At 33.8% G+C, this 15689-nt stretch overlaps 1 protein-coding gene across 6 annotated transcripts in view; it reads right to left on the bottom strand.

The window, feature by feature from the left end:
* Positions 1-4491: 4491 nt before the first annotated feature.
* Positions 4492-15689, bottom strand: part of LOC129799987 (lysosomal alpha-glucosidase-like) — a 32904-nt gene continuing 21706 nt past the window's right edge. For all 6 annotated transcript variants that reach the window (XM_055844322.1, XM_055844318.1, XM_055844320.1 and 3 more), the window contains exons 6-9: positions 9909-10855; positions 5022-5549; positions 4791-4943; positions 4492-4721 (exon numbers count right to left, since the gene is read on the bottom strand). In XM_055844322.1, the coding sequence (XP_055700297.1) occupies positions 4530-4721; positions 4791-4943; positions 5022-5549; positions 9909-10855 (1820 nt within the window). In that variant the 3' untranslated portion in view covers positions 4492-4529. The remainder of the gene's footprint in view (positions 4722-4790; positions 4944-5021; positions 5550-9908; positions 10856-15689) is intronic.

The raw sequence follows: 15689 nt of genomic DNA, 5'->3' as shown, positions 1-15689 counted from the left end.
ATATGGTTGAGCTTATCCTCTAATATCTCTTTACTGTATCAACCTTTTATTAAATCAGCTTAACGGATTATCTACTAAAATATGTATTTATAAACGACGTACCCTTTACATAGTAAAAAGCCCTATAAAGCTTCTGATAGTTGAGATTCTTGACAAATAACCTCGGTATAATTCTATAAACATGTTTGTGCAACCACAACAATTTGTGCAACCCGGAATGTTGTGTGTCAATTGCCGCAGCTAATTGATTCCAAACAAATTTAGTTATTTTATAAAAGGGGTTAGTGGTTATGTGAGAGATGAAATATGGCAGTGGTAGTTTTCAAGAACATATAAATAGGATTAGTGAAAATATTGCTGAAGGTCCTGGTTTTGAAATGTACATTAGACGGTGTAGACAAAAAATTGGACTCACTAAACTTAGCGTACTTTAGGAATGGATAACATCTTACACAGCCCCTTGATAATATCAAAAATATTTTGTAATGAAGTAACCCTCTTCTTCCCGCTCTCTGTCAAATTCCTAGTGTTAACCGATGTGTCAGGACTGTCAATATTCCTGATAAGTTTTTGTCTGTGATCGGCCAGGGAATTGTGGCCTATTATATTGTTACAGTAGAGTTCCGCTATAGGCCATCGCCTCGGCCATCGCTCTATAATAGTCCACAATTTATCGACCGTTGATTTCAAAACACTGATTTTAAGTTAGGTTATGGTTTTTTAGTACGCGCGACATGCAATGTATTGTATTGTATTGTATTGTATTGTATTTATTTTCATCTTGCATTTCACATTTCCCACCTCCCATGCGTCCATCGACGTCTTAGCGTTGGTGACCAACCTCCAGAGTGAAAACGATGGAAAACTCCTTCACAGGTTGTATAAGTCGTTTAATCGTCATAATTATTTTAATATTTTTGGCAAACTTTATTGAGTAGTTGTGATAATTGTGATCCATAATGAAGAGAGCGAGGACTAGTAATACAATCGCAAAGAAAGTGGAAGCCGTCGAACCATTTTAGTACTAAAAATCATTGATAATTTTAAAAAAGGACATGGACTATAGTGCGACCCAAGTGTCAAATCTGGAACCAAATATGGATTATAGCGGAACTCCACTGTATTGCTTTGCCAAAACGATAGCAGCCATCAAGGTAATTAGAAAAGAAAAGTGATAAATGTTCTAGATTAAATTTAGAGTTCGTCTTTTTAAATTAAAAGACCTCGAACAACGAAAATACTGGGTCCATTCATTTCTAAGATGCAGAGATGCAGATATGTAAAAGGTTTGTTTGTCAACATCTGTCAAGAACTTTTGAATGACGAAATGTTCTTCAACTATAGAAGGATGACAAAAGAACAATTTGTAGAGCGTGCAGCCTATTCGACACATGTCAACCCTCGTCGACGGCTGCAACCCACCAATCCCAATTCCTTATTCCTTTAACACGCCCAACCCCTACCATACCAAGGCGGGTGCTGAAGGTTGCTATATGGTGCTCTTGTTGCTTATGGCAATTAACATCAATACTTCAGGGAGTGAGCATCACTCGCCGTGGACGGTCACTCTCAGGAAGTTGAAATAAGGGTGGCAAACCTCAGTTCCCCATTTTCCCTGTAAGTTTGTATTTTATTTAGGTGAGCCCCATCTGAGCTTACAAATTTGAAAACTTGTTAAGTATAGTGGATCCTCAAATTAAGGAAGTGTCCCAGAGGATGGTCATACACTGGATTTCCACTGGATTTTTAATAGATTTCTACTAGATTTCCACTGGATTTCCAATGAAATCCCACTGGATATCCACTGGATTTCCAATGGAATACCACTGGATTTCCGCTGGATTTTCATTGGATTTTCACTGGATTTCCATACTAAATTTTAGACCAATTTCCCATTTGTTGGAAAAGTTCTTCAAAATTTAAATTAAAATTGAAATGTAACAGCCCATTCAATTTAAAAGGTCAGTTGGTGTAGGTAGGACGTAGGTGTTAAAAGTTAAAACAATATCCATGTATGGCATGTAATATGATAATTTGTCCAAAAGTTTGCGAAAGTTCTGTTGAAAAGGAGGGTGAAGTAATTTAAATACAGTAAAGTTTTCCAAATTCAAATGCTTAGGGAGAGCGTGGAGGAGTATGTATAACATTTCTCGCCTCCCAAATTCGAACGATATTTCCAAAAATAACTGAACTTATGTGAGATTAAATTCTTTAAATTAAATGCCCATATTTTTTTACAAGCTTTCGTAGTTACGTATTTTCCTTTTCATCTTACACGATTATAGTGTGCATAAATATTTAGAAAGCAGCAGAGAACTATGGTTATCAATCATCCAAAACACGATTTTTTTTAAAATAAACTCATATTTGACGTTTCGAATTCGACCGTCACGATCGAATTTGAGAGATTCAGATATGAGAGACTCTTTACTGGAACTGATTGTAATTTGGAACAGCTTGTAATTTTGGACACTTTAAGGCTAATTTTGGACACTACAAATAAATTGAATTAAATAATGGAATTTTATTCCAATATTTAATGAATAATGTATTGTATCTAAATATTTATTCTTTTTAGAAGATATTAACACAAAATTCTTTGACTTTTGAATATAATTTGAATTTAAATTCCTATGTTGAAACTTCAGTGTGAGGAGCAGCTTACGAGCAAATATAACAGAACTTTTTGTTTATTATTCTTATTTAGTTATAATGAAGTATTACTAATTTTTCTTTAATATTTTTAAATGATTTTATTAAATATTCATTGAATATTTTGTTAATTCATGTTAATAGTGATTTTTTTTCAATTGACTTGGAGTGAGGTTTGGCTTGTGATTACCTATTTCGTGTGAAAAATGGCAAATTTTGTCAGAGAATCACCAGTCAGTGAGGTGATGTTTGCTATTTTGGACAAGTGTTTTTTTTTTTCATCCAAATTTTGTAAATTTTTCGTTTTTGAAATGAATTGTTTTGAAAATACCTGGAGAAACAACATCTTTACGAATGAATTATAAGTGCAAGAAACCTTAAAAGGCTACCGAAAAGGTCAGGGAATGCCTGAATCCGCGCGTACTTGGAGTACCGAAATCACCGAAATCAACTCACTTTAATGAATGATATAGAAATCACTCAGACGACACGTAGGGGAAAGTGCTCTCCCTTCGAACGTTCATGCCTTCGAATAATATGAGTTTCTTCTATTTTTCGTAAGAGATTTACACTAATTTATCACGGAATTATCAACAATTGATGATAAGCCAACTAATATTTAATAGAAATGTGTAAGTCTCTTAGGAAAACTAAAGGAAAATTCACAGTATTCGAAGGCATGAACGTTCGAAGGGAGAGTACTTTCCCCTATTCCTTGAACCGAGTCTGAGTGTAACCCCCTCCATGCATTGGCACTAAACTCTGACAGATCCAGGCGATTTGAATTTGTGATTGATATGTACATTTATTAGGGGAAAGTACTCTGCCTTCGAACGTTTATGCCTTTGAATAATGTGAATTTCTGTTACGTTTCCTAAGAGATTTTCACATGATTGTCACATATTTATCAATAATTGATGACAAGAAAATTAATAGTTAACAGAAATGTGTAAGTCTCTTTGGAAAAATAAAAGAAAATTCACATTATCCGAAGGCATGTACCTTCTAAGGGAGAGTACTTTCCCCTATATTAATGACTTATGTATTAGCTGCCAGTTGTATTAGGAGTTGAGTATTTTAATAAATTAAATTGTATTGAATTGATATAGAAAGTTTTCGGGCTCCTTGGAACATTCTACGGTTCCTTCTCATAAAGAGGAAGGGGACTTGTAGGTTAAGTTCTTAAAATGAAAAACAATAGACATCCTATTAAGGCGGATTAGAGCAAAATGTCCAAAATTACAAGCAATGTGTCCAAAATTACAGTCAAATTCATCTCTACATGTCGATTCATTTCTAAACGTAAGAAAATTAACTTAAAAAAAGCAAAGACGTTAAATTGTTTTATCAAGGCTCCAAACAACACTTCTGAAAAGGGAGTAACATAAAACTAGAATTTGTATTGTAAATATTCCACTTTGAACTTAGAACATTGGTGCTTAAGTGCGCCCTGTCCCAAATAAAGACCACTTTCGATAAATCCAGGTGATCCAGGTAGTTTCTCTTGGACTGGCTATTTGAAAATATACAAGACAGTTCCTCTCACAAATTTATATTGTCGAATATAATCAACATGCAAAACTACCCCACTTTCCCTTATAGAATACACTATTTGTATTGTGACGAAGAATAGCAACTAAGTGCCCCTGTTCTGGAAATAAGGCACTGATCCTTTCCCGCACATGCATGTAGAAATTTTGAACAAATCGCTACAATTTTCCTGATTGCCATCCATGATTATGAGGTCATATAGCACCATTTGTGAATTTTCTTCGGTGTCGAAGTTGGAAATATGATAAAGGATGTGTGAAACGTTGGAAGCTCAAAAACATTGGTGTGTTGTATGTAAAAGGCTGTTGTATATTATGTAAGTAAAATCATTGAATGGATGGAGGAAGAGATGTTATGAAATTCAAATTTCCCAAGCACAAATTATGCCACAAATCCAAGGAAAGTGTGTGAACACCATCGTCTGAGGCACCGGATCCGTAAATTTTCACCCCGTTTATCCTGACGGACGTGTTATTGCTGCAAGATATCTTGGGATGAGATAGAAGTTGAAACTGCAACTAATTAGAAAGGCATTCAGAATGATAATATAATGAGGTTTTAACTTCAATTAACATACCCCTACTTACCCATTGCATTCTGAGAATGGCAGTAAATGTGATGGTTTGCTTGTCATCCACAAACATCTCACCTGTGGCATTCATGGTACCATTTATCAAAGGTCCCAGTGCCACGCACAATTGAGCTGAATCTGTAGTCACGTTCATAAGTGACTGAGCATTCTGGAATTAAATTTAAATTTTAATTACTGCCAATTCCCACTGCATCCATTGACCATAATTGCTTTCCATGTTCCTCACCATTGTTCTGTGAAGGGGAATTATATGGCCAGCCCGAATGAAGAGTGGTACATCAGCTTCCACCACGGACAATTGAGTCCATTTGTTTGCTATCAATTGCTGCCCACCACCAATTTCATAGAAGATGCATGGAGCAAAGATGTCAATATATTGAGCACCTGACATTAGAACGGGAGCAAAAAGGAGGGATGGCCCCACTAACACCTGATGCGTTAGATTTTCCGTATCAGCAACTAACTCGGGAAATTCATAAAACATGGGGGTCATGAGAGGTCTTCCGGCACTCACGATAGTTTTCATGTAGGCAAAAAGGGAATATCGCCTCATAGTTGAAGTCCTTATTAATCTCTGTGCAAATCTGGTAAATTTGCTTGGTGCCTTTGATGAGGACACTCTGTAGATTGGCGATAATGACGCAAATTGATACCAACGCACACACAGTTCCTCAGGCAAATTTTCATCATCCCCACAAATATTTGCAGAACTAAAATGGACTCCTGATACAGCTCTACCCATTGTCCGACGAACCTGGAGGGGAAGAATTTTCGGAAAATTTATTAGTTAAAAGTTTGTCTTAATAAGACCAAGATAATAAAGATATAGTTCCTCAGGATTGGTATTGCAATACAAAGGAAAAATCAATCGTATATATTTTAGAAGTTAAACATCAACTTCGTTAATAATATGAAAATATTCTCGGCAAATTCCAAGAATATAAAGAATATGCAATAAAAAAAATTCTGTTCAAAATTCCACGCAGAATGTATAAAAAAATATAATGGCATTATTTCAATGTGGTTTATACCAGCTTCCGAATGCTCATAAAAATCCCAACGTGATTTTCATAAAACACCGTAACGCAAAACTGCGTACGCGGTACGTAAACAGAAGGCAATAACAAAGGGAAGTATACTTCGTTGAATAATCTAATTGGTAAATTCAATTCAGTGCTTTTAAAATTCGTTTCACATTGATTTTTATACCAATAAAATCGCATTCATAATCAATTTCTGGTACGAGATTTTTGACAAAATCTTTTCCACTTTTTCATTTTGATAGAATCATCATGAACTAGAGCATATATTTAAAAAAATCTGATTTAAGTCCTGCTAAAAGCAGTTCATGTAGTCTGGAGGATTTAAGAAATTTAATTTTGTCAAAATCGATTGATAAGTGTTTGAGAAAAGTCTTGTCTTTGATCTTCGAAAATCATTAACGAAATCAATAAAATTCATTTATCAAGAACTTTATCGGTGATTGCTAGTGAAAGGTATCAAAAGCAAAAACACTTTTAATAAGACTTTTTGTAATTTACAATAGAACAGTAAGAAAATAAAATATTTACGCTGGCGTCTACACACTAGTAGAAATTTCTTTAAAAAATGTCTTTTTAAAGAAAATTTCCCCTATCGTTGTAGGCAGAAACGTCAGATTTTTTTTTAAAAAGAAGCAATTTTTGACGAAAATTGCTTATAGTGTATACATAGGCACAGTTTAGGGCCACTGAAGCTCTAGTAAAGACTTAAAAAACGTTTTTTTTTCGCTTTTATTGACACCTTTCGCTGGCCATTATCGGAAAAGTCCTTGATAAAATTATTGCGGCGGTATAATTCAAAATGAAAAGTCATTTAACCCTCTAACAGTATTTTCTTTAATTTGCAAAAAAAAGGTGTAAGAAAATGTTTTCTAGGATAATTATGATCCAAAAAGTCGAAAAAACCATCCATTCTTTATTATCTCTTTTAGTTTAGGCGCTAGGTGAGAAAATAATTATAAAAAAATTGAAACTCTGCTTTTAAAATTCACATTTTAACTATTTCATTTTTTTTAAAAATAAAATATACAAGTAGAACGACATGTCTTTCAGTTAAAAATAAATTTATTTTAGTCAGATAACCTTAAATCGGTATTTTTCTTGAAATTGGAAATGAGTTTTTTTTGTACAAATATGTTTGTTGCTTTTTCTCTGACCTGTCACACAAAATTGGGGATAGCAACTAAACGAAGATTTAAAATGCGTTCAAACTTTCAAAAGATGTTAGTAAGACTATTACCGAGGACACTATAACGCATTTAAATAAATAAAAACTTTGTAATCGCAGTAAATGTGATTTTTGTGAAGACCGCCTTGACACGGTCTTACCTGATAGAGGGTTAATTGTATGTACGAAAACTATCTAAACTGTTCTTAAAATATCCGAATTTTATTAAAAAAAAACTGAATTCTTAATCGAAGGAGGAAAATGAAGCGATAGAGGTGTAGTTTATTCTAGGAAAATATTCTTTAAGTTCTCCTCTAGAAATCGTCCTTTTACCCTAACATCCTACGATATACCGTTAAGTCCTCTACAATTTGAAAGCTAAATTGGGACCTAAAGCAGTGCAAACGGTTTCCTTCAAAAAAGGTAATTTATGACTAAAATTTCTCCCAAAGTAAGAAGGCCTTTATTAGTGAAAATCAATTTTTATAAAAATAAATTAACTCATTTCTTATAAGAACCTCCGTCTTAAGGTATCTCAGCAACTTGACATGATGGACTACAATATTCTTTCGTTACACGAAAATAATTTTCATTTTACAGTACTGTATTTCTCAATAACTTTAAAAAACGATTAGTACGATTAAAAACCGATTAGTAGAAAACTAAAATTATATTTTTAGCGTAGATCATTACGTCGACTTTCAGTCAAATTTCATTAATATCAGTTTAATTGTTTTCGAGAAATAAACTGTCAAACTTGTAAATTTAAGAAGGATATCATTAATGTCCTATCTCAGGAAAAAGCTGGACCAGTTCCCATACATTTTAGCTCATTATCTTATGATCAGTAAAATATTATATGTTGGTCAACTAAAAGCTTATATTTTTGAAATAAGTCTAATATTTAATTTTAGTATATAAAATGGTTTTCAGTATGCAAAAACTATTTATTTCGTTTTACCAAAACGTTACCATAATGACTTAATTGATTTTAAGATTAAATTCTGCTCAAATTTAAATCTTTACTGATCAAATTTATTTTTTTATTCTCATTTGCATACAGTTCTTCTTTCAAGGAGTCAATATGTTTATGAATTTCTATTGGGGACTTACGAAATGTTCGTAAATTGTATAATCCACAAACAAGTTTGTAAAAGTTTGTAATTTTTCACAAACATTGTTCGTAAGATGATCATTTAACACGCATTTTTTGCACTTTAACAAACATTTGTTCGTAAATGTTCATTTACACATAAAATATGTTCGTAAAATGTTGTCATTTGTTCGTAAATTTTTGTCAGACCTACTGAAATATACGAACAAATGTTTGCAAAAGTACAAAAAATGCTCGTCATATGATAATCTTACGAATAATGTTTGTGAAAAAAGCTGAAAAGTCGCAGCTAGAGGAATTGGATAGTCCGACTCCGGTCAGACTATTCTCTTGCTCTGGTAGAGATGTCTTTAAGTAAATCCGGGGATTTCGTCCTCTGTTTGGACTAACTCTCGGATGTTTTCACAGCCTAGTAAAGGCTCTTCTAAGCCTCTGGGCTTAAGGCAGTAATGCCCCCTAGTGTAGGCTACTCTCGGGGGTGCCTCGAAAAAGTTTCAACTCAAGGTTAGAAAATAAATTTCCTAATCTTGCAGTCCGGAAAATAAATCATCGGTTGCGTCTACCTCGGTCGTATCTGCATTTCTTTTGTGTCAGCATTTCACGCAAGAGGGGACGTCTGTATTGTAGCTTGCACCGAATGCAGATACAAAACAAATGCATATACGACGGAGGTATAGACGCAACCGACGAAATGCCTCAGGAGGACAAATTCCTCAACGGAAATTTGCTTCAAGACGGTATCCCCAAATCCTTGCCCTAGGTCTCAAGGTTTCTTGAAGAGAAGACGCTGTTTCCTGGCATTAGGGAGCCAAAACTGGCCTCTGATAATCATTAGGCAATAGGATATCGCTGGTCTTAGGCCAAAAGGGAGATTCAATTTCAAAATAAAAGAAATTCACTATTCGAAGGCATGAACGTTCGAAGGGAGAGTACATGCCTCTATTTATTATTTTATAGGTATTGGATTATCAATCTCATGTTCCATAAATATAAGTGCAAGGAAGCTGGACGCAATTCAAACACCTTTAATGCTAGAACAATTCCTGTTGATGACTTAATGGGGATTCAAACGTAGAACACTTGCAGAGAGAGTACTACCACTTGGCCCAATGAGTGCCCTAAAATATAAAGTGAATCATCTAGGGGAATTACTCTTTCTTCGAACATTCATGCCTTCGAATAATGTGAATGTTTTTTCAGTTTTTTTAACTAATATTAACACTTCTATTAAATATTTGTTAACTTATTATCAATTATTGATAATTATGTGCAAGTCTGTTAGGAAAAGTAAAAAAAAATCACATTATTCGAAGGCATGAACGTTCGAAGGAAGAGTACTTTCCCCTAATAAATAATTCATTGGAGGCAAGCTATGGGTTTTAAGTCAGTTAAGTGATACAGCGCTCGTTCAATGATGCAAGAGTATCATGGGTTTTCAATCCTCTTTACGTCACCAAAAATTTTCTAACAATGAAGATCATCAAATTGCATCCTATATACTTCACTACATTTAATTCCACAGAGCTTGAATCTCATGACACCATCCTCTTATAAGAAGCTTGGGAGAAAGAAGTTCTTTATATGGAATATTTTATCGTATTATTTATTTTTATAAAAATAATGACAAAAGTAGCATTAAGTTGGAAATAATATACAGATTTTGAGAATTTTTTATATGAATTGTGGAAGTGCTAAAGAAAATTCAGGAAGAAGTGTCGGAAGTAAAACAGTAATATGACACAAATTCTAACAATAGTCATTAAAATAACATGAAACCATTTGCAACTTTACCTGATTTCTTAACTCAGCCCAAGTTGAAGAAACATTGCGATTGAAAATTGGTACATTTGTCAACAATGAGCTCTCAGATATAATAAAGGTGTCACTTGCCATGCTCCTTACGACCTCAATTTGAGTTGATGCCATCAAATTATGTGTGAAAATCGAGGCATTACCAACTGTGTCAGACTGACGGATTAGCCAAGGTGCTATACTATTGCTAGCTGTTACCATATCCTGAGAAACGTATGGAAATGACGATGGTGTCTTTCCACCTTCGCTTTCGTCCCTCATCCAGTTGGACTGCAATAAAAGTCCATCAGCTGAAAAATTTGCTGGCCAGCAATTTCTCAGCCATTCAGTCAAGGTATCACCATTAGATCCCACCCAATCTACATAAACTACACTGATGTTTCCCATGCGGCCAACATAGGGTTCTTCGAGGGTGGGATGCCTCATTAGCAATCCCCTATCCAGTGCTTCTTGAAAAGGTTTACCCTTGAGATTGGCCTCAAGAAGTGCAGTCATGGGAAGGATGAATTTCTTTCCAGCCTCCCTTAGTTTCTCCACACCATATAGAACTTCATCTGGTAGTCCCTCACTGTCATTTGCCATCCACAACAGATGTTCCCGTATACAGTGGGAATCAAAAGGATTTTCCTGAATCTGATCTGTATCAAGCATCTCGAGCATTTCATTCATTGACTCAGTTAAATTCCTTGTCGTGTTTGTGTCACATATGTGAAAACCATAGAACCAATTGGGAAGTGTAGATATCTGACCACTGTTTTCCCAAAGTTGTGTTAACACCTCACTTATTGTGGGACCACATACAAGATCCACGTGGAATGACATATCGAAAATTGCCCTTACAATCACCAAATAGCTTTCGGTTATTTCCACTTCTACAGGATATGGTGCACTCAAATAAATTCCATGAAACATCCGAGATGTAGCATCTGCGGGAGTGAGTATAGTTAAATTGATTTTTTAAATATAAAAGATATTTTTTAGCACTAAAAGAATTTTACAAAAAAAAAACAAATTCACTTAATTCGTGCTCAGTGAAATTCTTTTAAAAAAATTCTTTTGTTTATTGTTATCTCTTGCATTCTTTGTGCAGCAAAAAAAAAACAAATAATTCCTCAACTAAAAAGAACATAATCACTTCACTTTGAAATTTACACTTTTTCTCTTGCACACTCAAGAAATTATTAGAAAAGTAAAGAGAAACTGAGCATTACCTTTTTATACTTAAAACTAAATCTGACTTGTGCAGGATTTTAAGACCTTTCAAATGTATTTATACTTGCTTATATTGATTGAAAAATAAGCTCTGTAGAGCCCTTTTGATACTTCCTTTTGTAAAATCGTTAAGAAAGAACAATTAAGAGCAATTTTGGTATCTGAAGTGTCTTCGAAAAACATGTTTTTGGAGGGAAATGAGAAAAGTGGGAGATCAATAAATATATAATAATTTTAATTATGATTAATATGGTGAGTAACCCGAAGACCTCAAGTCACAATTAATAACTGTTCAGCCGCTGCATTTGGTAAGGGAGACACGAACATACCAAAAGCACAACCCCTGGCAAGTTGCCTGAAATTTGAAGTTACTTTCTCATACTTCGATTTAAATTTATATGGGATTTTTTTTGCACTCGCTACCGTTATGCTAAATATTTAAAAAGTGAGAAGTTTTTCCGTATTATAAGATACCTTTCCGTATGGAGGGATAAATATAGTAAATTTTTGTTTAAATAAATTTTTTTCTCGGAGCACTGTGAGCTGAGTCCGAGATCGATTTAGGAATTGGCTTCAAATAGCTCCATATAAAAAGGACAACTTGCCAGGCGTTTGCAAAAGCATAACGTCAATCTTTGGAAATCGCATGATTCACAACGAATATTTTACATTTTACATTTTAAAAAGTTGGTCCTCAGGGTGGGGGGCGGTGGTGAAGAAATTTTACGGCCTAGACTAACTGAGAGACTATTATAAACTTATTCTACATATATAAGGAAAGTGTAGCAAATTTCGGTCAGCTTTCAATTTCGGCCACTCTTTGTATTCCTCAAATTTTCCTGTAGTTTTAATTTTTCCATACTTCAGACATTATTCGGTGCAAAAAAATGTCGCTTCGACGAACAAAATGATATGAAAAGGCTTTGGAAGAATTCCAGAAGGGAAGATACTGTGAAAATTAAGGTGTACGAAATATTATCCAAAGTTACGTTTATATTTTTATTAATTTTAAAGTGTATTAAGAATGATTTTAGAGAAAACAAAAACGATACTATCTATACTTCTTAAAAAAAAGACGAAAAAATAATTTGTATTAGGGTAAGTGTGCCAAATTCCGGCCAGCTTGCAATTTCGGCCACCTTTTTTGTTCCTCGAATTTCCATGAATTTTTAGTTTTTACATACTCTAGAGATTATACAATGCAAAAGAATAACAAAAAATGTAGCTTCGACAAACGAGATAACGTGAAAAAGGCACTGGAAGAATTCCTGAAGGGCAAGGAACTATGAGAATGAAAGTGGCCGAAATAGGACACCAAAGCTATGTCTACATTTTTATTCATTTTAAAATGTATTAAGAATGATTTTGGAGTAAATAAATACGATAAACCGTCTACTAGGTTCTAAGCAACACTCCTTAAAAAGAAGTAATAAAAAAATCAATTTCTATTAAAGATATTACATTTGAAACTTGAGACTTTGGCGCTTGCATGCAAGTATGCCGAAATTTGGTACATTTACCCTAAAATTATTGCATTTCGAACTTAAATCTTTGGTGCTTGCACGCTACTATGCTGAAATTTGATACAGTTACCCTACATGGATTTTTTCTGGCAAGTTTTAATTTACTAGTATACCATGAATAAAGTGACTATACTTCCTCGAATTTCATCATGTTGATCAATATACTGATAGAATTATTTTTATAGTGCCAATCAATTTGTGGTTTATAGTTAGAGCCTAAAAGGGCAACAATAGCTTTCACACTTCACAGAAAGAACGAGAACGGATTTTATTTAACAATCGCTCGTTGTTTTTCTTTTGTTCTAACTATATGCTCTGCAACAGAACTAAACAATGATTCTATCCATTCTATCAATAAGCTCAACAATTGGCCAGAGTGAAAAACTTTTTTTTTAGAACATTTCATTGAAAAGGATTTTAATGCTCGGAAAATAAAAGTTTTAGATAATAATATTAGTTCAAATTGTTGCAAAAATACGATGTTTTAAAATGCGTAATATAATGTTGGAATAAATGAGCAAAACTGTTTAACAAATTATTCATACAGCTGTATATAATGATTAAATTAAATGATTAAATGATTTCTACAGATTTAATACGGGTGGTAAAGTCTTCCATGTTTTGCAAAATGCTTGAACTGATGGTTGAAATTTCACATCCCAAGTTTCGCATCATTTACCTAGAATAATAAAGTTCTTTAGTGGTTCAAATTATCAGCAAAAGCCTAGTATTCACGAGTTCGCAGTTTTAGCAAAGTTTCACCCACTGAGCAATTTCTTTTCAAGTTTACCAGCTCCCACCCAATTTGAAGCTATTCATTAATCATTCAAAAGATTCTCAAAAATAGCTTAGGAGTAATACCCTCAGAGTTGGGCGAATTTTAATATTTAACATAATTCTTTACATAGTAAAAGAATCCATATATGTAACATTTTTAACATGTAATGTTAAGATGTAAAAAATGTAAAACTGAGTCATTAATTAATTTAACGAAAAATAAGAACCGCATTTACTAAAAAGTCGGTTTGTTTAAACTTTTCCACTCTTCCTGACCATCCTTGACCTCTTTGAAAGACTTCAGTTAAATATGCTCAATATGCTCTAAAAAGTCGCTATCGTACTGGTTCATTGAATGAATAAAATCACTCACAACATAAAAAAAATCCTAGAATTGAACCTACGAGTTCGACTATTCAGGGTACATTTTTTTCCCTCGTCACCCTTTTTAATGTTTTTTCTGACTGATACTGCTGAACGCACTCAGTCGATATCTATACACTTGATTTTTTTGGCTCACGGCCAAAAATGAACAAAAAAAAAAAAGAAAAGTCCATTATCACAAAGGTTTAGGATTCGCAAATGTATTCTATTCCAATATATCATCTCCGGTAAAAAAGAAAGTTGTGGATTACAAGTTCCCATAAAACTGACGAATTCCGTAACTTCCTTTAAAGTTCAAATAGTATTGAAAGTTTCACATTTTCCTAAAACCAACTTTCGAGATACACAATTATAAAGTTTCTTAACATGTATATTAACATATACATTCTATATATACACCACAGAAATGTAAAAAAGACTGCAAAATACTCATGACAAATTGTTATACGCTTCCTATAGAATCGTATTATTATTTAATTTCATTCGTGTAATCCGTAATTCACGGAGCATTACACTAAATGAAAGTTTTAGCGTAGTGCAAATCCTTCTCTATTTCTTCGTCTGTTTACAGGTCAACTGTAAATGTTGTGGACCGGACATGAAAACAAGAATGCATAATTCCAAAACTAATTTTGTCCTTCTATATATAACTGTCTGAACTGTAATACACTGCATCTAATCAATAACTAATAATGTTCAATAAATTAATGCGAAAATGTGTTTTTGTAACTTCTGCAGATTTTGCGTTTCCGGCTGCTATTGCTTCTACAATTTGCTTAAAGTATTACCCGTATTACCTATGAAAAAATTTCTTAATGCTCTACGACATATAGCTGTCCTTGAACATTTTCACTACACGAAGTTCAAATTTTTCCATTCGGAAAAATGCCCTGATACGTCGGGTTCAATTGGCCTTTGCAATAAGAAACAAATTGACAAAGGAAACTGAAACTTGGAGTAGATTCAAACTAAGACTGGTACTAATTAATTGACAATTAATTTTACTATTACTATTGAGCCTCAAATGGGTCAGTGGATAGAGTAGTAGCTCTATGACTGCGAGGTCTTGGGTTCAAAGCTGAACAGCAGCAGAAAAAGATTTCTCATGCCATAATCGGCTTTGAATTCGTCCAGTGAATGAATGAATAGTAATGTCAATGGTGCATATTGGCAAAAAAAAGTGAACCGCCTAAACAATAGAGGCTGGTACGAAAACGAGTTTCGACATGAAAGTGGTACTTCATTCGATGCAAATATTCGCTGTCACTGATCCCAAACACACACCGAGAAGGGATGCTGTGATATAGTAACGGCACTGATTGTCCACACAGAGCTGTGATATTGAGCGGCTACCCGTATCGGGGGATAAAATAGTATAGGAGTGGGGAAGCATAAGGGGCCCAATTGGTGGCCTGGATGCATCGGAATATCCGAAATGGAGAACTAACCCCTGGCAAAATCTTATCTTATCTTATCTTACTATTACTGATGATTTATTTGAGATTTGATTAATTTGCGATTTTAGCGATCAGGATTTTATATTTCAAGATTTTGACCCAGACCCGTTACAAGTAATTTGACCATACTGGTGAGATTGATGAAAATTTACGTATTTATTTCTTCTTAATTACGACCACCGCCACCCCGATTCACCATGACCGATCAGCAAAATGATAAAAAAAAATATTGAACTTATTAAATTGAAAATAGAAGTCATAACGTATGTTCAGTAGACCCCAATGAGTACTAGTATAGTTATATGTATAGTTATTAAATTAAAAAAAAGTATTATCCAAATTGTATCATCAGGTGACAAATGTTTTTAATACTTAATAATTATTTCTAATTATAACCTAATATAAAT

This window comes from Phlebotomus papatasi, chromosome 1 (assembly GCF_024763615.1).
Source record: "Phlebotomus papatasi isolate M1 chromosome 1, Ppap_2.1, whole genome shotgun sequence".
Taxonomy (NCBI): Eukaryota; Metazoa; Arthropoda; class Insecta; order Diptera; family Psychodidae; genus Phlebotomus; species Phlebotomus papatasi.
The sequence above is the reverse complement of the archived record's forward strand: the minus strand, read 5'-3'. Positions and strand labels throughout refer to the sequence as shown.